The 25041-nt window shown below is 41.9% G+C and overlaps 1 protein-coding gene across 1 annotated transcript; it reads right to left on the bottom strand.

Moving 5' to 3' along the window:
- Positions 1 to 16518: 16518 nt before the first annotated feature.
- rhoub (ras homolog family member Ub) lies at positions 16519 to 23177 on the bottom strand. Its single transcript, XM_073482531.1, has 3 exons — positions 22782 to 23177; positions 20979 to 21037; positions 16519 to 19078 (listed from the first exon to the last, which is right to left on the bottom strand). Exons 1-3 carry the CDS (start codon positions 22996 to 22998, stop codon positions 18623 to 18625), a joined length of 732 nt encoding a protein of 243 aa, XP_073338632.1. The 5' UTR covers positions 22999 to 23177; the 3' UTR covers positions 16519 to 18622.
- Between the last annotated feature and the right edge of the window lie 1864 nt (positions 23178 to 25041).

Here is a 25041-nt window from a genome sequence, read left to right as displayed (position 1 = left end):
TACTATACAGAAGTAAATGTAGTGAAGGAGCAGTGTAAAGTGGTGTACAGTTGAAATAAAGTACAAGCAGGTCAGCAAAGTACTTCAGGACAGTACTTGAGTAAATGTACTTCACAACTTACACTCATTTGGATGGTTAGCTGCTGAACATTAAAAATCTGAATGTTTGCAAACTGAAAGAAAGAAATACTGAACACAGTGAACTTTGAAGAAGTTTCACAATGAGAACTGTTTCCATTTGCCAGAACAACACATCATATTAAACTGTAAGTACTTAGACTCAGTGAAATCCTGCAGCAGGTCTTTGTTCTCATTCTTCTGTTGGTGAAAGCAGCTTTGTTGCTGACACACACCAGACGTCATGACCCCGTTCCCAACGCGTCCAAACCCTCTCCCTGTTCTTAACAACTCAGCTCTTCCTGATGTTTTGTTGGCTGACGCTGTGCAGACCAACAAAGGAAAGAATCACCGGTCCAAACTGAAAAGGAATCGGACAAAAACACCTCCATCAAAAGCATCAAAGCCATTTTCTGAAATGAATAGAGAAGCTTAGATGGTGGTTTGACTACCTTTCAGGGCTGCACTAAGGAGAAAAGCCTAAGCTAAATACAGCGACAAAAGTAAATGAATGATGTGGATTCACATTGCTCAGTGGCATCACAAAGTGAGTTTGTTCTTATAAACTTTACCGGCAGTGACTGGATACATTTATTATGTCAAGAGGTGAATGGGAAAGAAGAGTTTGAGGAGGACACGGAGAAGATGAATGTGGCTTAATGTTTTAATACACAAAGAGGATAATGTGAGGGAAAAAGTCATACTTAATCAATGCTGGATTAAGGAGCATAAAGTATGATTAAAACCCCTTTTCCACATGACACAGTGTTTTAAGTGCATGCAAGGCAGTTAGTCATTAGTTTCCATTCATGTCAGTATGGCAGGAAAATCAACTTGCAGTTGCTTGGGATCAGTAATCCATCACAGTTAACATCATGTCTGTCTGTTGTCAAAGATATGTTATCATTGCCTGGTAGTACAGTGGAGCAGAGACTTCACATCCATCACCTTCAACTGTTGAACTAACGGTGACAGAACTACAAAATAAAAGGACATATGAGGTTTCTCTGGGATAGGTTACCTAACAAAACTAACTGCAGTGATGTAATGTCACTAAGTGCATTTACTCAAATACTGTACTTAAGTACAACTTTAACGCATTTGTACTTTACTTGAGTATTTCCATTTTCTGCTACTTTGAAAACTTTAGTTACTAGTTATTTTACAGACTGCATGTTGCATCAGACCCAGAGTAGCATGTTTTTCAATTAATCTGTTTTATCGGCAATCAGATTAGAAAAAAAACAAAAACAAAACATAGTCAGAACAAATGCTGAATATTGGATCCAATAATCGACCATGTCCCATAGTATGCACAGTATATACATATACTGTATATAGTTTACTTTTACTTGTACTTTGGATACTTAAATACCTTTAATAGCGGATACTTTAAGACTTTTACTGTCACCAAATTAATATTTACATCCGTCAAAGAGGTTGTTGTTTCCGTTTCTGTGTCCGTTTATTAGTTTTTCAGCAGGATTACACAAAAACTACAGAACGGATTTCCACAAAACTTGGATGGAGGATGGGTCTCAGCCCAGAATAGTTTTTTTTTTACATTCTTCAACATTGAGAGATAGGGAGTTTTTTGACTTTTTCATTAATGTCTCGGGAAATAATGCATAGATCTTGATGAAAAAAAATCTGCTGTATTTAGGTTGATAGTATCTATGAGTAAGTACAATTTGATGAGGATCCTAGATCTGGTCAGTTTAAATTATGGTTAAGCAGTTATAGGTGGTTTACTGTAAAATTTAGAGTGAAACAGGGCTATCAAGTTTGATTTTGGATAAGGCTTGATGAAGGGGACCGTTGGGCCTGAGTGGAGGTATGTGCTCTCCTGAGTGCCATACGAGTTAAACCTGATCCCTTCACTTCTACTCAAGTATGACTTTTTACCCATATGTTACTTGAGTTTTGTCTCACTCAAGTAGCATGGAAATTAACTGTAACCAGTGGTTGACTGAAAGATCAGAGAAACTTAGACACGACAAACTAAATATAACTGATAGTAAATAAACTACAACAGGACATAAACACAGATTGTTCCTTTAACGCTTATCTTAACCTTTTGCATCTTGTTGTCAGGTCTTGCCAGTCTCAGATCAGTTTGGTCCAGACACTTAGTCTGGACAGTGTCTGGGGTCAAGGCCCTCCTACAGAGCTCCTCTCGTAGGTCACATCCTGTCCGAAGGGGGAGAAATCAGGGGCTCTTCTTACCGTGGGAGGTGAGAGGCTGGAGGTCAGAGGTCAGGGCTGCTTTCTCAGGTTTCAAAGCTTGCTGGGGGCTGAGGTCGCTGGGTCACAGCTCTAGTTAGGGCCACTGTGTCTTTGTGGATCGCAGTAATGGCTTCCGCAATTAAACACTAAAAATGGAAGCGTTTATATCCTCTGGTGAATGAAGGGGAACAGCGATGATCATCAGGCTGTTTCGGCCAATCATGTGATCCGTCTCTGGGTGCTCGTTACCTGCTGCGTGGTGGAGCTGCAACTGTGTGTTGTTACTGTGGGATTACTGAGCAATCAATCACTGGGGGCAGCTTTGCTTTTGACTTCAGTGGACAAACACAGCCTCAGTGTGAGCTCACTGTCGGGAATTAGACTACTAGGAGTGTGTGCGTGTGTGTGTTGGTGGTTTTGGAAGATGGATTGGTAAATACTCATGTAGTTTATAGAGGAGTTCGACTGGGAAGTATAGGACAACAAAAAGGAGGGGAAAAAAACTTGAAGAAACTTTGAGATGGAAAGTGAAAAAAGAGGAATAAAAGAAAGGGACTGGGAGGGCGGAGAGAGGAGAAGGTAAAGGTCATTCTGCTGGCCGGGGCCCGAAGAATAAGTCATTGTTTTTTGTATTTGATCGGCAAAGTGAATGCTGATATTCAGAAGTGGGATAAAGGGCAACTCTAGAATGAGAGCAGAGTGGGGGTTGGAAATGGGAGTGAGTGTGGGTGTGGAAGAAACAAAAGAAGACAAGAGAAAGACTGCCAAGAGTGAGGAAGATAAAGAGGGTGAGAGAGAGTGCACAAGAGAGCACAAATCAAGGAACCTGTAACAAACTGTGCAAAATAAAAGGCAGGGAAGAACTACAATGTCGTCAGAGGTACAAGTTGAACCCTGTTGTTTTCCATTGAGCTGTAAAATCGCTCCACTGTACAGGGACGGGGAAGTGGAGCGCTTCTGCAGGTGTTATCTCAGTTACTGATAAAGAGCTTTATGCGCAGCGTGGCGTGAGGCGAGGAGCTGGGCTTCACAGGGATAGAGGGACATGCTTACATAACTGGCCTCGTAACTGCCAACAGCTGGCTTGGTCCTGGCTTCCAGCACTAAAGCCTCTATGGGTCCAGATCCAGATTTCATGCGTTCATCAGTAAGTACATTAGAGACGAGAGGAGAACAGAGAGTCCCCTGGACATGAGAGGTTCTGTTTCCTGTCAAGATGCATCTTCTCAGTCCGAGCGGGAGAGCATATGTGTTGATCAAGTGCCAAGAACCACACTCACTTCAATACGCTGACCCACTTGTTCATTTCAAACAGTTTGAGATGAACGATGAGGCACTGTAACACACCCCAGCTTCAGGCACTGACCGGTTATTAAAACGTATCACCATGAAGTAAACTGTATATCTTCGATGCATCGTTGCGAGATGACGAAATGAGGATATAGGGAGAAGTGGAACATTAAACCTGCTAGATTTATGGCAATAAGTGTTTCTACTAAATCTTCAGTTTCTACAGCAAACATTTCCAAAAGTCCTCGAAATTAAATGACAAAATATGCGATTTATAGTTGTTTTCCAGAGGCATTTAATGATCTGATGTCTCTGATCATCTGCCTTCCAAAAGTGCAACAAATCACTGTTGCACATATAAAAGTGTCTTCTGATCAGACTCTGCTGTGGTTAAGGTTTGGTTAGGTTTGAGCATAATGACTTGGTTCGGGTGAGGGAAACCTTATGGTGTGGGTTAAAATGACTACTTAGTAAAAAGGTAAAGGACCTTTTATCATCATGAATCTACAGCCATGGGAGAGAATCTGTGAGGATGCTAACATGCCTCAGTGACAATGCTAACATGCTGACGTGTTGCAATCAATTTGAACTGTCAAGTCGGAACTTCCCAGTCAGTAGTTTCAACAGGAATGTCCCCTGAAGTTGTGTTAGTTTGCCAAAAAGGCGAGGGCCCAGATGCAGACACAACGGCAGGCAGCTTATGAAACAAAAGCGAACTTTAATAACATGAAGTCCAAAAATCAAAATCCAAAGTGCAAGCAACAAAAAGGGCAACAAGGAGAATCCAAGTACACTAAAGAGTTAAACAAGCCTTGGGAAACAAATCAGAAACACTGGGAACAGACGAGGATCAGGGAACAGACACAGGAGACGCAGAATGAAAACAGATGAACTGAAAAAGACTGAAGGAAAAAGACAGACTTAAATACACAAGGGCTGATTTCCCTTCAGATTTTCATTATCCACTGTCTTTTCAGTTGCTGATCAATAAGGAAGCAGTGGAATTATAACAATTTGTTTATAGGATCTGCAACCTGGAACGCAGCTGTACACATCTGAGCTGCTCTGCTGGCGCTAGAGGAAAAGTCACGGGATCACTAAAGTCATTGGGGATCATCCTCTGGGGACCATCGATGTCATGACAATCCATCAAACAGTTGGTGAGATATTTCAGTCCGGACCAAAGAGTGACCAACACGCTGACATCGCCCACTCATTGTCTAGCGCCGACAGCGTGGCTAAAAATACCTGCCTGCTTGAGGAACAATAGTGGCCGCCGTCAAAAACAAACAATGTTGATTGTCCTCCCATGTTAAATACAGACGTTTTGTTGACCCATCCCTCGACCTGACCTCCACCCTCTGCGGACTTTGCGTGTCTATAATAATGTCACACTATTTCCTCCTTTGCTCCAGACGGAGCCAAGAGTCTTATTCCTACAGCCACTCGCTGGCTTTATCGCTTGCGCATTTGCTGAAACAACAACGCTTTCCTTCTGGGAAGGGCAGTCTCAACATTTCTCTAGAATTGATGACCACAAACTCATTTGATCTTGCATGTGTGCAGCAAAGTTATCTATGTTTACTTTTGCAGCAAGGAACACTTTGGTCCATCGGTCCTGTTGAGCTGGTCAGGCCCCTAATGAGTCACAGCGTTGGGTAAATAATCAGCTTCCACCTCTGACATTATCAGTGGGCACGAAAACCTGTGGACTGACTTCATTTGTTTACTCTGGGAATAAAATCACACTTTTGTTGATAATGTCAAATCTGCACGGATGTTTGGAAACACCGTGTCAGGGTGTGAGATCAATATTAAAACCAGTGAGTCACCCGTACGTTATCTGAGGTGTCTTTGTCCCGTGTCACTCAGTCAAACCGAAGGCTGTGGGATTTGCAGTCCAAACAGTGGTAAACCACGGGAGGACATCAAGGCCGGGAAAAACAAGGCATAAATGTGTGTGTACGCATATGGATACACACACACACCCACCCTGTACCCTTATCTGTACCATGTGAGGGATCAAAGCACCACGAGCTGACAGCGATCAAACAGAGAATGAGGGAACGCCAACAAAATAAACTGATGAAGAGAGAGAGCAAGTGAACGAGGCAACAAAAAGAAAGGGGAAGCACAGGGTGAAGAGATATAAACAAGTGCAAAGGGGAAAGAGAGGGGGAGAGAGAAGATATTCACATATGTCCCAGAGTAAATGAGGTCACTACACCCATGAGCCATTTCTACACAGAGAACAACGTATGTCCCCAGAGGCCAATCAGATAACATCAGGCTGCAGCTGTGAGCCAATCGCAATCTCTGTCCGTGACATCAGACGTACAGTTGGATTCAAACCAGGGAATATGATCTACTGAGGAAACGTTACAAAGGTCTCTTGGAAATCAAAACCTTATTGAATTAGACCCTAAAGTCTTTGCTCATGTGCTCCAGTTTCTTCTGCAATATCACTTTCCGGAGTCAGGGAAGGACTACTTTTCATGCCCCAGATACAATTTGGCTCCAAACACCGGAACCGAGTACAGTGCAGGCAACTTGAGACGCTCTGCAAACAGCAGATGTTCTCCTTATCAAGAAGCACACAGCATCTGGTTAGTGTCTGAACTCTGGATAATATAGATCCGAAACGTTTACAGCTGAACCTCAGAGACAATGGGTGAAATTCTGACATAATTCAAGTCAATTATTAACTGCAATCCTCTGTGGAGAGGAATTTCTATTGTGTAGCAGAACTGCAGATAAGGAGGAGATATGGAGCCGCTTCTGTCATCTCATTGTATCTGAAACAGCTTAATTATCTTTTCAGCTGTGTGCTCAGCCATAAACAAAGACATCAACAACAACCTTCCTCTGTGTTTATCTCTCTAAAAACAACGTGTTGTAAAGGCAAAGACACGAGACAAGACCATGTAGCTGTGTGTGTTTGTGAATAAAGCAACAAATGAATGTATGAACTGTATGAGTTTGTTTAATGGATCATCAGTCCATTTCAAACCAATACTTACCTCAGATGTAAGCAACGCAAAATTAATCAGCCACTCAATGCTAAAGTTGTAAAAAAGAAGGTGACAGACGTGTCAGACAGGTGTAATGGCTTTACTGATTAACTTATCACAGATGTCCATAGGAACATACTGTACTGTATGAATGAGATATAGGACAAGAAGAGCTCTAGCTAACTTGGATTAACCCTGGTGAAGAAGCTCTCCTGCTTACTTTAAATGTAATATGAAACTTTTAAAAGTGTCTTTCTTTTCATTTGTGCAGAATAAAGGACACCAAACACAAGACAAATCTAAACAAAAAATAATTTTGACGAGAAGTTTCCATTGCTACAAATTAAACACAACTATAAAGTTTACATCCACCCTAGCTTTGAAAGGCTGGCTGTACTTACACAGACAGGTGCGTCAAGCTAAATGCTAACATGGTCACAACAGCAATGCTAACATACTCCTGTTTAGCAGGTATATTGATTTTTCACCATCTTAGTACAGCACAATAAAATGCTAATGTTTGCTAATTAGAGCTAAAAAGAAAGTATAGCTGGGTGCTGATGGGAATATTTTAAGTTCAGCCAAGTCACCAGAATAAAATGTTATCTCCCAGTAAGAGGAGACCACTTTTCAAGACAGTTTTACAACATTTGTAACAAAATCACTGTTTTAATCAATTAATTTATGTCGACATTTTCCAGCCTTGTTTGTGGCAATAAACCAGGTATTTTAAGTGAAAACTTAATCTTGTCCTAACCCTAACCAAGTAGTTTTGATGCCTAAACCTAACCAGACCATAAGCACAGCGTGATCACAACTTGACAAAGTTTCAACATATCAAACGTAAAGTTTCAATACATCCGTTGTTTGCAGAAAAATGTTCCCTGGTGAATGTGTTGCTTTAGTTTTGCAGGCATTTTGTCATAGGACTTGATAAGTAAAATGTTACCCGATGATGTTGATAGTTGAACAGTCAGGGGATCAGTGATTACAATTCATCCTGAGGAGGACATGAATGTCTGAACCAAATTTCATTGCACCATCCAATAATTGTTGAGATGTTTCACTGAACACCACAAGTGTTTTCTTAGTGTCACTAGAGGAAAAGCCAGAGGATCATGACAAACTTTAAGATTTATCCTCTGAGATCATAAATATCTCCAAATATAATTAAAATCCGACCCAGTTGTTGAGATATTTCAGTGTGGAGGGCAGTGCTGCTAGCATGGCTAAAGATAACAATGAGAATTAAATATAAAAGCATGCAGACAGACCACAAAGCTGTCTTTATGCTTAGCCTACAAAGGCTCAATAGGACCAGTCACAGACTGGAGTGAAACAAGGACAGAGCACTGCGTCAGGTTGAAAAATGGCTTAACTGCCTTGCAATGAATATGCTTGAGCAGCAGGGTGTCGTACTTTATAGTCGTTTTCATAGTTTTCCTCAAAATGTGAATGAACCTGAAGGCTACAGTAACAGCAACTATACACAAACAGACTGTACATGTGCAAGTGCAAAGATACAACAATGTGCAGGTCCAAACAGTTTGCCTGAAGAAAAGACACATGTTCCCCAAACCACAGGACAGATGTTCTGGAGGCAGAGATGGGCCTCTTTAAAGCAAAACACTGAGCTGTTCAAAGAGGACCCGATGACCCCGAGACAGAGCGACTCAATTAGCTTCCCATAATGAGACCACACTGTGGGGGGTGTTTATATAAGCTTATTAAAACATAATCCTGCTAGCAACGCCATACTGTAGCATGCCAGACAGGCCACTCCTGCAACCACAGCAGGTTGGTGGCTGTAGAGAGCTAAGACAAACTACTCTTATTCATACCTATATACTTAAATACCAGCAGGTTCAGCCTTTTTTGGGACTAAAATATGATTTTTTTTCTCTTTCTATTCATGACTTATGACTTTATTTTGCTTTGTCTCATACTGTGCATTGTTTAACAGTACAGACGTTCTGTTTTCACCACAGCAGGTGCAGTACAGCACTACAGTAAAGTGCCTGTGTAACACAGTAACACACTGTTGTCACACAAGACCAGCAATGAAGCTTCAGGTATATTTGAGAGTGAAAAAGATCTTTATGTTATATGAGTTACTGTGTTTTGGTTTTTATTTTCAGTCTTGTTGTCTTATGCTTTTTGTAGCTCCGTGTCTCTTTCTGTTAACAAAATAAAATAAAAAGTGACCTGCTGTTTCAGCACCAAAAGCGATTCTACAGAAAATATTTACGTCTCAGATTCAGAGACTCAGAACCCAAGAGGAAAACTCAACTAATTGTGAACTAAGTCTGTCCAGATATGTGAATGTAATTATTTCTGTAATATCCTCTAAACTGTCATAGATACCTTGTATGCCTATCTTAGAAGTGCTAAATGAGTTGCTAAAAGTTAAAAACAAAGTTAAAAAGTGAGAAAATGTAATATTATAGATAACAGCCAGTTTGGTTGTTTAAAAGCATTGTTTTTGTATTTGTAATCTACTATGTAATGTGTCTAATCTTGTTGTTTGTTTTACTCTCAATGAGCAGCACCACCACTGAAGCTTTCCACCACATAGGCCTCTGAATCTCCTCCACTGAAGGGGTTATTGTCTGGCTCTGATTTCCATGTGTTTCAAAATCCACAGTAGTGGGCAGACAAAAATGTGCGTCTGAATGAACTTTTGACTTTGAAACCTCAGTGAACTGGCACTTCACTACCTACACTATGTGGAGCATTTGAGTCCCTCAGCAGCAAAGTGTGCAGGAGGGATGACTGAGCATTGCAGGGATCTATCGGACGGCTGAGAAAAATGTCTACGTAATATGTTTTTTAAGTCTGACACCGTGGTTCCTTCCTTCAAAAGTAATCAAGACAACTGTGAGTTTGTCACTCAAACTGTTATTTATTTTTATTTTTTTGTCTTACTTTATTTTGGGGGATAATCTCGTTGTAATCTTTGAAACTACTGTCCCCACAGTTTGGAGACTGTAAACAGGAAGTGAAATGTTGCCATGGAGTCTATAAATTGAACCCAATTTTTTCTGTCTATATTTGTTTACATTTACATTTACAATGACACCATTAGAAGTATGCCAAATTAGCTATTAGCAGTTCCTGTTTGACCATTTTGGGGATCCGTACATGCACACTGAACCCTTTACACATTTACATTTAAATTTAGGGAATTTAGCAGACGCTTTTGTCCGAAGCGACTTACAATAAGTACATTTGTCACAAGGAAGAAACCACAACATATCACTGTCGATAAAGTAGAGAAGAAAAAAAAAAGAAACCATTTTCAAGCCCTCATCTGAGCAAAGTAGCTGCTATTACACCATCTTACCTCTCAGTAAACCTATGTGTCATAATCGCATACTGACCCAGCACTTAACACGCATGGTCCCGTGAACATATGAGAACATGGGAATGAGTCACTAAAGTAACTTACAAGAGCGAAACTGAGGTCTTTAACATACTTTGAAAGCAGATTTCTGTCAAGAATAATGAACTGTACTCAGTCGTTGGGTAAGTCTATGTGTGGGTGTCTTTTAATCAGCGCCCCAGACATATTGCATCGCATTACAAGAGCTTGGGCAACAGTTAATCCTAAAGACAATGTACAAAGTGGACCACAGTCTACGGGTTGGATCCCTTCCCACCCCTCAGACCTGATCGACATTGTTAATGTCCCTCAGTAATCCCGCCCCATGAGCTGAGCTCCAGTCATTACGCTGGCAATTATCTGAGGGGTGCCGGAGAAATCCCTCGCCAACTTTAAGACATCAAAACTGATTACAGAGCTGCTCTTTCATGTGGAGTCAGAGTTCAGTTGTTACCTAAATGATTCCCAGAAGTTATGCAAGAAAGTGGGTTTACAGGACTGAAAAGTTCAACGACCGTCGGTTTTTACAGCTGAGGCAGGCTACAGCTGACTGGGCCACCCAGTTCACACATTTATCTCACCAAACATTAATTAAGAGATATGTTATAGTTTCCATCCAGGCGCCTTAGATACCCGTTACACTTCAGTGATGTGAGGGCTTTGATGACATGAACACGAGTTTACATTTTTCACGCATAAATATGCTTTATTTCAGGCTGATTCCAACATTTTTTATACTATATCTTAAAGAAAGACTTCAAAACATTAAGGAAATATTATTTCATATACAGTATATAAAATAGTTTAGCATAAAAACTGGAAACACAGGCAAACAGCCACCCTGGCTCTCCCTGAAAGTATCTAAATCCACCGGCCACTGCCTTTAAAGCTCACTAATTGACATGTCATGTCTTGTTTGTTTAATCCACACAAAATATGTAAAAATGAGAATTTGTGGTTTACAGGGATTATGTGTTGTAAAGAGTCAGACTAGCTACTTCCCCCCAGTTTGCAGTCTTTATGCTAAGCTAGGTTAATGCTATGCTGTCATGTGAATATGGTCTATAGGGTATTTACCAAAATGTTGAACTATTCCTTTAGGATTTGACTCTTTCTTAGCAAAACCAGTAGTATTTCAGTGCTAGTATTTGTCACCACAACACTGTATGTTTGGACAATACTGGGAGATAAGATTTACAGAATACGGTTGATAAATAACGTGTTTAAATACTCCAAAAATTGTACAGAGTTTGGTGGGTAGCAAGTCAAAAACTTTCTTAGGTTGGTGGGACTGTGGTAAAGGAATTTGGACTCATGACCTCAGCCACGTACTGGCAATGGATGCCCATCAGCAGTTGTAGTTGTTGTACCTCTTTAAACCAACAATACTAGATACTAATCAAATCAAATCAAATCAATCTTTATTTATATGGCACTTTTCATGCAGTTTTGCAGCACAAAGTGCCTCACAGAGGATAAAAACAAACAAACAGAGCAAGACAACATCATAAAAACCCCAAGCCTCCCACACCCATAAACATACACACAAATACACAGTTACATACACACTCACGTACATACATAGACATACTGACATACATACACCCCCACACACACAAACATACACACACCCACAGACATACACTAGTTATTGCTAAGGAGACATGGCTCGGCACAAAGATCAGAGGTGAGGAACAGCTACCTTTGGGGGCCGTGCACACCGAGAGGAATCAAGGTCCATGACTGCAGGGGCGCCACCAAAAGGACCGCCCCAGCCCAGGTAGACAGGAGGCTCCACACCAAGGCGTAAAGCTCTCCCGCCACTCCGGCCAGGGCCGTCCTCGGGACAGCACCCCCAACGGTGGACCAGAAGCAACTCCCGGTGTGGTAGGCCCCCAGGAGGAAACCCTGGAGAATCGAGGGGCTAAAACAGTAAAATAAGATAAAAGGTATAGAAGCTAAAACTGAGGGAATAGAACAATATAATGTATAAAATAGACCATAAATAACGACTAAAACATTGAAATAAAACATTGAGATAAAACAAGTAAGTAATAAAACAGGATTGGCTTAACTAAGAATTAATATAAAATAGAATAATAATAATAAATAAATAAATAAATAAATAAATAAATAATAAAAAATGCCGGTAATTAGAAAGAGTTAAATGAGCTCAATTAAATGCCTGATTAAAAAGATGGGTCTTGAGCCTCTTTTTAAAAACATCAACATTCTCTGCGGCCCTGAGGTTCTCCGGGAGGCTGTTCCACAATCGGGGGCCATAATAACTGAATGCCGCCTCCCCGTGTGTTCTAGTTCTAACTTGTGGTATCGTTAAAAGGCCAGCACCGGAGGACCTCAGGGTCCGCGAGGGTTGATAGGGTAAAAGTAATGCAGATAGATAAGAAGACCCAAGACCGTTAAGACACTTAAAAACAAGTAAAAGAACCTTAAAATTAATCCTGAAGCGCACAGGGAGCCAATGCAGCGATTTTAAAACAGGCGTAATATGCTCCCGCCCTCTGGTCTTCGTCAGCACTCGTGCAGCTGAGTTTTGTAATAATTGTAAGTTATGCAAACTCTTTTTGGGAAGACCAGAGAGCAGGGCATTACAATAATCTAAACGACAAGAGATAAAAGCATGCATCAGCACCTCCGTGCTGGCCTGGGAGAGAAACGGGCGGACTCTGGCTATATTTTTAAGATGGTAAAAACCTATCTTTGTTATGTTTTTGATGTGTGGAATAAAAGTGAGGTCAGAGTCAAAAATCACGCCCAGATTTTTTACTGATTTTGAGGGTTTAAAATCCTGTAGCTTTGGTAAAAGTTTCTCTCTCTGGCCTTCAGGACCAATGACTAAAACCTCTGTTTTGTCCTGGTTGAGCTGTAGGAAGTTTGCTGCCATCCATGACCTAATGTCTAAAATACAGTTAAAAAGGGCATCAATTGGCCCTGTGTCATCAGGAGACGCGGCAATGTACAGTTGTGTATCATCAGCATAACTATGGAAATTGATGCCATGCCTCCTGATGACGTCCCCAAGGGGAAGCATGTAAAGATTAAAAAGAGTTGGACCTAAAATTGACCCTTGGGGAACCCCACACTTTATCTTATGGGTTCTTGAGGAACATGTATCCATACTAACAAAGAAACTTCGATCAGTGAGGTAGGATGTGAACCAGTTAAAAACAGTACCAGAGAGGCCAACCAGGTTCCTCAGTCTATTTAATAAAATGTGATGGTCTACTGTATCGAAGGCGGCTGTTAGATCCAGTAGTACCAAGACTGTGAGTTTGTTGTTATCTAAATTACACCTGATGTCATTTAAAATCTTTAAAAGTGCTGTCTCTGTACTGTGGTTCATCCTAAAACCAGACTGATGAGACTCTAAAATATGTTTTGAGTTTAAAAATTCATTTACTTGATTAGAAACAAGTTTTTCTAAAATTTTACTTAAAAATGGTAAGTTGGATACAGGCCGGTAGTTGTTTAAAACATTGGGGTCTAAGTCACTCTTCTTCAGAAGGGGCTTCACCACCGCCGTTTTAAAGGAGGTGGGGAAGACACCCGTCTGAAGAGAGCAATTCACCAAATACAGCAGATGTTCCTCAAAGAATCCATAGAGTGTTTTAAAAAACGGTGTGGGAATGGGATCTAAAAGGCAGGTTGTGGGCTTTACCTGGGAGAAAACTCGACCAAGTGTCCTCGCATCAACCAGGGCAAAACTCTCAAGTGTTTCCTCAGGTAAAAGCAATGATCCAGATGTTAAAAGCTGTTGGGATAAAAGACTGGATCTGATGTCATTGATTTTTCTTCTGAAGTGGTCTGCAAAATCCTCGCAGAGGGCGTCATCTGGTATCCTGGAGGATCTTTTAAAAGTTTTGTTTGTTAAAAGATCGATTGTGGAGAATAAGAATTTGGGGTTATTTTTATGGTCATGGATTAAGTTTTGGAAGTGGGAGATTCTTGCTTGTTTGACTGTGTTATTGTAAATTTTGAGTCGTTGACGTAGTATGTCGTAGTGAACTGTCAACTTGGATTTCCTCCATCTCCTTTCAGCACTCCTGCATTCCCTTTTTAGTTTTTTGATATCCTCAGTTCTCCACGGGGGTGTAGATCTTGTTTTAACTGTTTTGATAAAAAGTGGAGCCACTGAGTCCAGTGTTGTCCTTGTTTTGTTGTTGAAGTTGTCAGTAATAAAATCGCAGGGTGCTGGTAGAATTTCGGCAGGAGTGCTCTGTAAGATCTGGATAAAATTTGCAGCCACTTCAGAAGTTAGGTACTAGACCTCCAGCTCTGCTTCGAGAGAAATTGAGCAGCTCTATTGAACCTAATGTCTCTCACAGTGGACGACACAAAGGCCATTCAAATGTTGCTTTTGCCTCCCTGAACCTGTGACCATGAAATGCTCCAATGCATACATTAGATTACCACTGGATGATAATATTTGTACAGTTCCACAAGTACCCTCAGTCTTGATGTTGGCTCAGTGACGTGTTTTACGTTTACATATGGTTACACAAATACCCCCACGTATGTTTGCTTAACAATGAGCTCTATGGAGTCTTTATTCAACTTTCCTCCCTCAGGGACAATTTTGGTATTTGGATTCAGCGGAGCAGACTAAATTAGTGGATAACTTGCACATGGATACACAGTCTTACGACCTCACCATGAAACTTGAGAGACATGTAGACCTCTTCCCTGATGTGTTTCCCATCTGTTAGTCTCATGATTGACAGCTGAAGATTCCCTCCACAGACGATAACCTTTACTTCTAGCAGACAGGTAGGTATTACAGTCAAACACACAAGCCACAAGGCTAAATCACAAGACGTTTCGCAAGATGGCTGCCTCGCTGGGGCACAACAATGGGGTTTCCTGCTAAAATATTGGTGGAAAGTGGAGCCATCTTGACTATCATAATTAGACCACTTTGCACGACTCTTACCTTAGTTTCACCCACTCTGAGGCCGGACAACGTACTCATCTGCAGTCTGCCAGATGACACAAACTCTCTTTTAGCTGCCTACCCTATCATTAGTGCTTCTAAACAAGTACAAGATACCTAGCTAACTGTCATTCTCTGCCCATTGTTGTATACTGCGGTGCAGACATGCAGCTATGAATAGGAGGAAAAGCCTATTTCAGGCAATTATAATCATCTGATCCTGCATAGTTAGAAGTCTCGGTGCCGACAAAACCTCTGAGGCGAAATCTTTGAAGTCGCACTTAACTCTTTCACAACTGAGTAAAAATAAAGTTTTTGGTTAATTTTAGCAACTGGTTGTTCACAACTCTATTTAGAAAATTCGACATGTAGGGGAATGTGTTGTGAAAAATAATAAAACTATTAAGATCATTTCATAGAGCAGTTTTCAGTCTATATTTAGCTTTTGTTCTGTCTTAGCAATGCATGATGGTAGTTTGCAATACACTTCTTTTTGTGTTGCATTATGGGATAAGTTGTGTCAAATAAATAGGTATAATATTTCATAACAGACATAGTGAATATTTTATCTTTAACCATGAAACCAGTGGAAATAAGGCTAATAATGTAAACAAAACTAAGCTGAACAGTAAATAATTTGTATTTTATATTCATTAACGTAGGTTTTCAAGCCTCTTAATTAAAGGTGCAATGTGTAAGAATTGGCTTCCTGTCGAATTCATCCTCAAAACTAATAGGGGGCAGCACATCACCAGAGAAACCGCTAACTGCTGCTAAATGTAGACGTTAGCTAGTTAGCTCATTTAGCCATGCAGCTAGCAGGAGTGTTGGTGTTTACACTTCTAGAACAGGAGCTTTGGACCTTTAGCATGCTAACTTCAGGAGATAGCTCTGCAACACAATATACAGTATAGATGTCAAAATGTCCAAACTGTTATTTCTTCACATTATGTCGATGATTTAAGTTAATTTTTTAATGTTTTCAGCTAAATTTTCAAATATTGCACCTTTAAACATCACTCTCAATCTACTAATACTGTATTTTATTCACAAAGGTCAGTGTGTCTTTCCAGTTAAAGCATGTTAAAGTTTTGTAAGGCAGCATGTACACCTTTGGCAATAGCCTACTAACCTACATTTTGGTTGGAAACCTCTATATTTAGACCAGGTGCCTCTTTTGTTCCTTTTTAGCCACTATAATAAAAGCTTTCTAATATTTCCTTTCTCGTTTGACACAGTTTCTTATATTTGGAGTGCCTGGATTACCTTCTGGTTATTGAAGTACTCTTTTCTCTGATTTCTAAGAGCACCCAACACAATTTTAGTCTCGCTTTTCCAGGTTTATCCGTCTTTTTGGCAAATCTCCTCACTGTAGAACATACACGACATGTCAAATCTGTCAAAACACCTGTTCTACGCATGTGACGCCAGAGAGCGAGCTTGTAACAAACACTCCTCCACTCTTATCGTCACATAATCTTCTCTACAGTGTGACAGTAGAGATAACGTATCTCCATGGAAGAGTCAACAGCGAAAACAGGTTAAATATTTCACATTTTATTGTGTTTCGCTCACACAGCTCAACAAACTGCTCTCAGACACCGACTGAAACACTCACACTGTTAAGTACCATTTAGAGTTGGACAGCCAATGACTGGAGTCACTTATATATGTACACAGATTTATCCTGATGACATTACAAACATCATAAATGATTACTATGTAACATACATAATGACATACAATAATTCATACATCTGCTCTGTTTTGCTTGCTGTTGATCAGTTATTGGCCCAGAAGGAACAGATAAATAGACAGAGCTGAAAGACAAGGCTTCTGAAAAATAAGAAGCAAACGTAGAATCAGACTCTTCATTGATTTCACCTCATTTACTGTCATCATTTCAGATGAGGAGAGAGCTCCAATACACGGACAGACAAAGACGGATAATTATCTGTTCAAGGCCGTGACTACGATGACAAAGAAAGACCCTGTGATCATCCAAACCAGAGGTGAGTGCAGTGAACATGCAGATCGACCACTACATCTCAGCGCTTTTACCTGCTTTATGTCCAAGTCACACCACCGGTCCAAAGGCCATTGCATGGCGAGACCTCAGTGATGAGTTTAGACTGTGTGTGTTAAGTGCAATGTACAGTGGCACCACCCAACTTATTGCTGCAACCTTGTAACAGTATAAAAACTAACAAACTGACTTAAGGTCACGCTTTTTGGTCAACTGAAGCCTCCAAAACCAGTTGGTCGGGTAATCATCAGCACCAATAGGCATTCGGTGTACTCTGTTAATGTTTTGTGGCATCAGTCTAATGTAGTAGGTGTGTGGCATACAGACCTATAACAGTGCGACAGCTGTGTCAACACTTCAGATTGTAGCACAGACACAAGCTGGTGTAGAGAAATCCCAACACGATCTTACAGAAGTGAACGGCTGGATTACAACATGTTCAAACCACAGCGTCCCATCCCCGAAGAACTCAGATTATTTAAAGAATATGTTCCCAGAGCTGCAACGATTAGTTGATTAATCGATTAGTCGATTGAAAGAAAATTAATAGCCAACTATGTTGGTGATCGATTCATTGTATCAATCATTTCCAAGCAAAAATGTACAAAAAGTCAAAGGATTTTCTGCTTTTCTTTGTCATTCATGAGAGTAAATTGAAGTGTTTGGATTTTTGGACTGTTGGCTGGACATAAGAAGCGATCTGAAGACGTAGCCTTTCTCACAAATGTTTGACTTATGTACTAAACGATTCATCTTCAAAATAATGAAAATAATTTTTAGTTGCAGCCCTAATTTATACTCATTTACATGTGATTGTAATCCAAAAGAGCATGAGTTAGTTCTGACTTAGGAGACAAGGTGCATGCCTGGCTTCGATTTTCAACAGCAGAATTATTGCATTTCTTTTATTTGGGATTTAAGCTGAGCAGCTTGTGTTAAAGGTCCTGTTTGTCAGAAAACTGATTGCTGAGTGTCATTCCCAACACAATGTACCAAAACTCGGTAGATCAGGCCGACCACCAACCCAACTCGTCAGTATTTGACGAGAATGAGATTCAAAAATCAACTATCTTACAAACTGGACCTTTAACTTCATGTTCTGATTTCAGTGAGATAAAAAGGATCTATCAGAAGTGTTGAGGGGCTGAATTACAGTGTATAACACATAAAATAATATACTTTGTTAAAGAAGGGTATCAGATCAGAGACACAGGAGGAGTATACTTTCAGTACATAACACCACCATCTGAACAACTCAGCTCACGTTTCCTTTGGACGTGTCCAGTATGACATGCAGTCCATGTGCCATAAAACTTTATTAGCTCCATAACTTTTGGTTGAATGCTGGTCACAGTCTCATTTAAGAGTTCAGAGGAGCAGGCAGAAGTTACAGTCTTACACGCTCTGTCTTTTAGGCATCAACAAAGGTATCCCAGCTCAGGCAGACACACTCTGCCTCTGTTGAGCTGTTGCTCCACTGAATCAAAGTCATTCTGGCCGCCACATCTGCAGCCGTCCAGCTGAATGTAAAAACAGTCCTTACATCCAACTCAGTCCCCGCCAATAAGTCAGCAGTTCCAGTTTAATCATCAGTCACAGGACAATCCTTTCCTCCCTCTCTACTGGACGCACACATACTTCTTCCACCAGGACTTGGAGAGCATCTTCATCTTATCAGCTGTGCTGCGGACCTTCCTCTCCCGCCTCACTCTCCTGTCAGAGTGACGCAGACCCACGGCGATGGCTGCGTCAAACACCTCCTTCAGATTCTTTTGTGTCAGCGCCGAGCACTCGATGTACGTCACCGCCCCAATTTTTTCCGACAGCGCCCTGGCGTCTTCCTCCAGCACGGGCCTCTCCCGCCGCCTCGCCAGCTCGATCAGTACTTTGACGTCCTGCCGCAGGTCGCACTGCGTGCCCACCAGGAGGATGGGCGTGAGAGGGCAGCGGCGGCGGATTTCTGGGACCCACTTTTCCCAGACGTTTTGAAAGGAGGCCGGGCTGACCACGCTGAAGCAGAGCAGCAAGGCGTCGGTGCGGCTGTAGCAGAAGTGGCGGAGTTTGTCAAACTCATCCTGGTGATGGAGACAGAAACAGATGGTTAGCAGTGTGTAACAGTTTTTTAGCTTTAAATCTTTCCTTTTGATGAATTATCACCCTCCACCTTTCACTCAGGCTGACCACACACTAATGCATTTTCAGTAATCGCTTCACCGGTCAACACACTCGCAGGAAAGGGAATTGTGCCGAAAGATAAGTCTAAATGGTGTTTATATTCTGTTAATATACAGTATACACAAGCCCTGCCCACTCACTTATATCACCTACAGTAAATCTGTTAAATTAACACTTTGGAGCCACACAGCTGACTAACAAGGGCCTCCCACACCCTTGTGTACACAGATTAGGGTTGAAACCAAACACAAACCTCTCCTTATTTCTCTTAACCGTCTCCTTTCCAGCACATACAGTATCTCCTAATCCATGTCGGCTCCTTCTGACTTTAAAACACAACCAGAGCTGCAGAAACAATCAGCAGTCTCCAGCAGTGGACACTTATCAACTTTTCCCAGCACAAGCTTTGGCTGTGCTTTGCGATCCCATGACGTAGGTCCATCTGCAGAGTACACAGACATCAACATCTTGGAGTAAGGAGCAACTCTGTTTATCAGCTCTGGCGGCAGCTGTTATCATTTTTCTCCAGACCGTTTCTTTCTGTCTGTCTCGACTCTCTCCACCTCACTCACTCTCGCCCTCATCCCTTTTTATTGGCACACCCCAACCTGTTTCTAGCACGAGCTCCCCTCTTTTGAAATTGCATAAGTACAGTAGGTGTGCGCCGACTTTCATCTGCCCATATTTGCCCGAGCTTGTCTGCGTGTGTGCCTCTGTGTGTGTGTGTGTGTGTGTGTGCAGTTTCAACAATGTATGCAGCTTGCAACACGCTGTGAGGTTTAACACGTATTACGGGCTTGTTGAAATGCTTCGCTCCACTTTACAGCCAAGTTCTCTTTGATTCTGTGTAGAACTGGCAGTGCCCTCGCAGCGTTTGTGAATGTCAAATATGCTGCTCCCAGGGCAGGGTTCTATTGAGCGGGATTATGAAACAACCACACACGCTCTGGGGAAAATAAAAACACTCTTTCGCAACATGTTCCTTCCAACATTGCCCTGCGGTGCCAACAAAATAATGAGTCAATAACTTTTGCAAGCTCCCCGTCTTTCTCCGTCTCTGTGCCAGGACTCGTGCCTTTATTTTTCAGGGTTTTTGCACCATCACCTCCAGTTCACAGCCTTTCCCCTCTCCTTCAGCAACCTGTCACTGTGTCCTATCGTGTGAAGCAACATTATTATCATTGCAGATGAAGACTGACAGCTGAGCACAGGAATTTTTCCATCTACATACAGATGAGCTACCTGAAACAGCAGGAAAGAGGCCCACAAAACCGCACGTTTGTAACCATTTTTCGGGCAATCAAACAACTTTTTTCAGTTGATTGTTCATTGGTTTAATCCACTGAATGTCTAAAAAGGTGAAAATGACCTTCAAAAAGTCCTAGAAATCAAGGTTTTGTGCTCAAATAACTAATTTCATCAGACCAACATGTATTTAAAACAAGAAAAGCAACACATTTTCATCGCTGCTATTTGAATTAAATTACATGATAATCCATCCAACAACCATAAACGTGAGCCTTATGTTGCCTCTCGGTGAAAAATCAGGGCATCAGCAAAGTCAACAGGCTTCATCCTCTGGGGATCATGAATGTCCACACACAATTCCCTGCCATTCCTTTCAATAGTTGCGGAGATATCTCAGTTTGCACAAAGAAGTGGAGCAACCGACCAACTGACGTCGGCATCCACGGAGCCACGCCACTGACATGGCTAAAATGTGACATTTAAAGAGCGTATGTAGCGAATGTTTTGGCCAAACGGCCGTGCGACATGTGTTTGAGAGTGAACAGAACTCACCTGTCCTGCAGTGTCACACAACTGTAGTCTGACCGGGCTTCCATCCACCTGAACCACAGCTGCGGACACAGAAACAGACACACACAGAGAGTAAGTCACAGCTGTCAACATTACTTTAAGCCTGTGTGTAATATACAGCCCCCCACCTGACGCTTCAGAAGTTAACACACACACACACACACACACACACACAGAATATAGTGTGGCATAAACAAAAGCCTGCCAGTTGAAAACACAAAGACCCCCTGCTCTGCTCTCCCAGCTCACAGACGGCCTGCTCTGTCTCGCCCACCCACTCTGCCAGTTACTGTTGAGACCACAACACTTTACTGTTGCTCCGACCACTCTGCGAGCTTTGTTCTCTCGCTTGTGTTTTGACAGAGGCCATTCCAAGGTTGTCTAATAGGGGAGGGGGGTTAAAAACAGAGCAGATTTTGTTTGTTCAGTGACTCTCTTCCAATAGGCCTCATTTCCAGATTGGAAAAGTGGATGAGTCATTTTTCAGCTTCATTACAGGGCCATTTATTCTTTTCAGGAGAGTGAACACAATGCAGAGCAGCAGGCACATGGAAACATTTACAATACGCCTGGAGTGTGTGTGCTCGGTCATACCACCTGATCAAAGAGTTTGCCGGGGCTATTCAAGCAGTAGGACAGGCATCGTAGCACCAGGCTTGGAGAAGAAAGAGCGGGACGAGAGAAAGAACGAGTGAAAGAGAGAGCTGCCATTGTGTAATAATTTCCTAATCCCTGACATATGATACGCCTTTGATTTTTTTGGACCAAAACTCCCTCTTATCGTCCCTTCTCCCCCTGCGTCTCTGCCACCTGTGGCATTGCGTAACAGCTCAGAAGTCAGCTTTCAACTCTTGAGTCCGGGCACCGAGAGATGACATCACCATTAAGGGCCCCCAACTGCACAATCAGTCTCTGTCAGGACCGGGGCGAAAGACAATCTCTGCCTCTGAGCCACTGCAACAGATGTGCCCATTCCACTATAGAGGAGAGGGCTCGTGGGTCAAGGCTGACAACAATAGGCAGAGTTGTGCAATCCAAAACCCCTGAACCAGAGACGCTCTGTGCTCTGTGGTATCGTCCCAGGGCGGGTGTGTGTTCTTCTCAGCGAGTGTTTTATGGGTTTGTGTTGGCTGAGTTATTAGTTGTACTGCTAATGAGTGTAAAGTATGAAAATTAACAGAGATTAATGACAAAAATTCTTAAATTTGCAAGTCAGGTCAATGTCTTCAGTCAAAATGAGGATAGAAATGTGTTCATGTTGGATTATACATTTATTTTCTCAAGAAGAGCTAAAGAGGGACTTGATCAACAGGTCACAGGTGTATTTTCTTCCGATCAGTTTAGAAAAAGTTCCCCCTTTTGAGGGATTTTGTTCATCTCTGCTAATTTTCCAGCGCCCAAAGCTTGCTGGGACAAGCGAGACAGTTTGGAAAGTGGAACTGTGCCAAGTGGAAACATCAGGGAGGATAACTCATGTGCTTTTACACTGATGGGAGACAGATAAATAGGAAACACAAACTCATCCATCATAGCAGTGGAACAAGAGGACAGGAGGTGCTGTACAAACATGCAAAGTTGAAGAGGAGCTCAGTGGAAATTAGGGAGATTAATTAATTTACACCAATTTGATCACAGGCTTCAATCTCTACACACTCATTTGCACTGGATTTGTGCTGTTATACCATTATATCATCTTTGCAAGTGCAGAAGAGTCTGTGAAAAGCCCCGATCAATAAAAATGAGGGGTATTAACTAGTATAAGATCAATATGTTTCCTCTGCTCACCTGAGAAGTCATCAAACGCAGTGGGAACATATTTAGTTGGGTAGCCGTTCGTTGTGTAGCTGACCACCAGGCTGGTTTTGCCCACCGCTCCGTCTCCGAGCAGGATGCACTTCAGCAGCCGCTCCTGCGCCTGCCCTGGCCGGGCGGGTACGGGATTGTGTGGGGGCACCGGAGGGGCCATGGTCCGTCCGTAATCCATGGTGACTGGAGGTGTCATTCAATCGGCCAGCACTTCACCGCGCTCTCCTCGACGGGCAGATGAAGAAAGGATCCACCATGAGAACACAGGTCGCTTCTCTGCTCGTCCAAATGCTCATAAACGCGAGCGGGGGGCCGTGCGTAAAAGTGTCTCCTCCCGTCCTGCGCGCTGCCAAATCCACTGTGGCACGTTACCATGAGCGCTACAGACTGGGAGCCTGCAGTTTACAATGAGAGGGCGGGTCTAAAGCGTTATCCTCGGATTGATTTGACTGATCCCACCCACTCCACCTCCCAGCAGCGCAGGGCTGAGCGCACACACAGGTGGATGAAGCCTGAGAGTCAAGAAAATGTTTCATCTTTGAGAAAATTAAAAGATTTCTCTTACCGGCCTCTTTAGGGTAGTGAAACAGAATAGAAGAGCCCTCATTTATTTGTATACATCTGTAATTAGAAGCACAGTGCGACCAACTGTGTTACTGTGAAGGTGCAGACAAGTCCAGACGTGTCCTCCTCACAACTGAGGGGACAACCCTGATGTCCATTTTGAACATGACACATAAAGAGCTGAAATTTCAAACCCACTACTCAGACCCCGTGACCTACTTTAAGAAGGAGCAGCCAGCGGCCACAGGCTGTAGCTGCTGGAGAATGAGAAAGAGTCAGTCAGGAGGAGTCCAGATGTTTGTGTGAAGAAACGGACAGAAATTCAAAAGTAACTTTGCTTCTGATTGGGTGGTTTTTCAAACTGTCCAGTGGTTGAGGTGAGAAGTCTTCCTCGTCTTATCAGACAAAGTTGGGGAAAGAGAAAGGGAGTCATGTCTTGACTGTTGTCGCCTCCTTGTGGTTCATACTGGAACACTCACAGGGCATGAAAGTACGAGCTGAAGGAGGCACAGGGTCCCTCTGTGTAGGCACAATCATTATAAACATTCATTTGCCCCATTATCAGTTCAATTGATCAGGGCAGCTCCTGGAGAGCAGACAGAAGAAGTAACTCAAATGTAAGAGAAGTTCAGGTTTGTTTGTAAGCATGTAAGTGAGACATGTTGCTGGTTGTGTTGATGTATTTATGTTCTGAGAAATATGCTGTGTGCACAGTGTGCATGACTTTGGGATTAACTTGCTCCAGGCAGTTTTTTTAACCTGTGCTCTCGTGTGTTTTTGCTGTAATGTCTGCTCCGATGCTGCACTTCCTTTAATCCAAGACAAGTTTCTGCCACGGGAGACAATAAAGTAACGTTAACCTCAAGTGATGCTTACCTGGGGCCCAATTTATATGGAAATACCAGCAGTGGAGGGAATATTCAGATCCTTCAGACTGTAGAAATACTGAGTCACAACGTAAAGTCCTGCACTGAAAATGTTATTTATATAAAAGTTTGTAAGTGGCGAGGAAAGAGAAATGTACTAAGAACTTAATAAAAAATGTCCCCTTTTATATTATTAAATCATTCTGCTGTTTTACTCATGCATGAATGCAAAAGCAATATTTTGCAGTTGTAGTTTGCTGCGGTGGAGCTCATTTTTAATCATTTTACACGGGACTGCAACTAATTATTTTTCTTCTACATTAATCTCCTGATGATTTTCTCAGTGACACTTTCACAGTATTTGTTTTTTTAACCAATAAGTCGAAACATTCTTTGAAATTAATTATATTATCAAAATAAACGCAGGGGAAAGCAGCAAATCTTCAAATTTGAGAAGTTGGAACCATGAAAATGTTGGTATTTCACTTAAAAAAATAAATCAGACCATTATAAAATTAATCGTCCCGCTGTACTATCTGCAAAGTACAGATATCATAAATGTAGTGAAGTATAAAGGGCAATATTTCCATCTGACATGTGTGCATGAAAAGAAAACACTCAAGTAAAGTGCAAGAACCTCAAATCTGTGTACTTGAGTAAATATAACTTGTTCCACTCTACCACTGGTAAATATGCAACAACTTCACTTTATGTATCCATGGTGAGATAGGATAAAAATGAAAGAGGAGACCCTGGACTGGGTGCAAAGTTACCGAAATACATATAACCTTCAACACAACCTTACTATT

The sequence above is a fragment of the Pagrus major genome, chromosome 2 (assembly GCF_040436345.1).
Source record: "Pagrus major chromosome 2, Pma_NU_1.0".
NCBI lineage: Eukaryota > Metazoa > Chordata > Actinopteri > Spariformes > Sparidae > Pagrus > Pagrus major.
The sequence above is the reverse complement of the archived record's forward strand: the minus strand, read 5'-3'. Positions and strand labels throughout refer to the sequence as shown.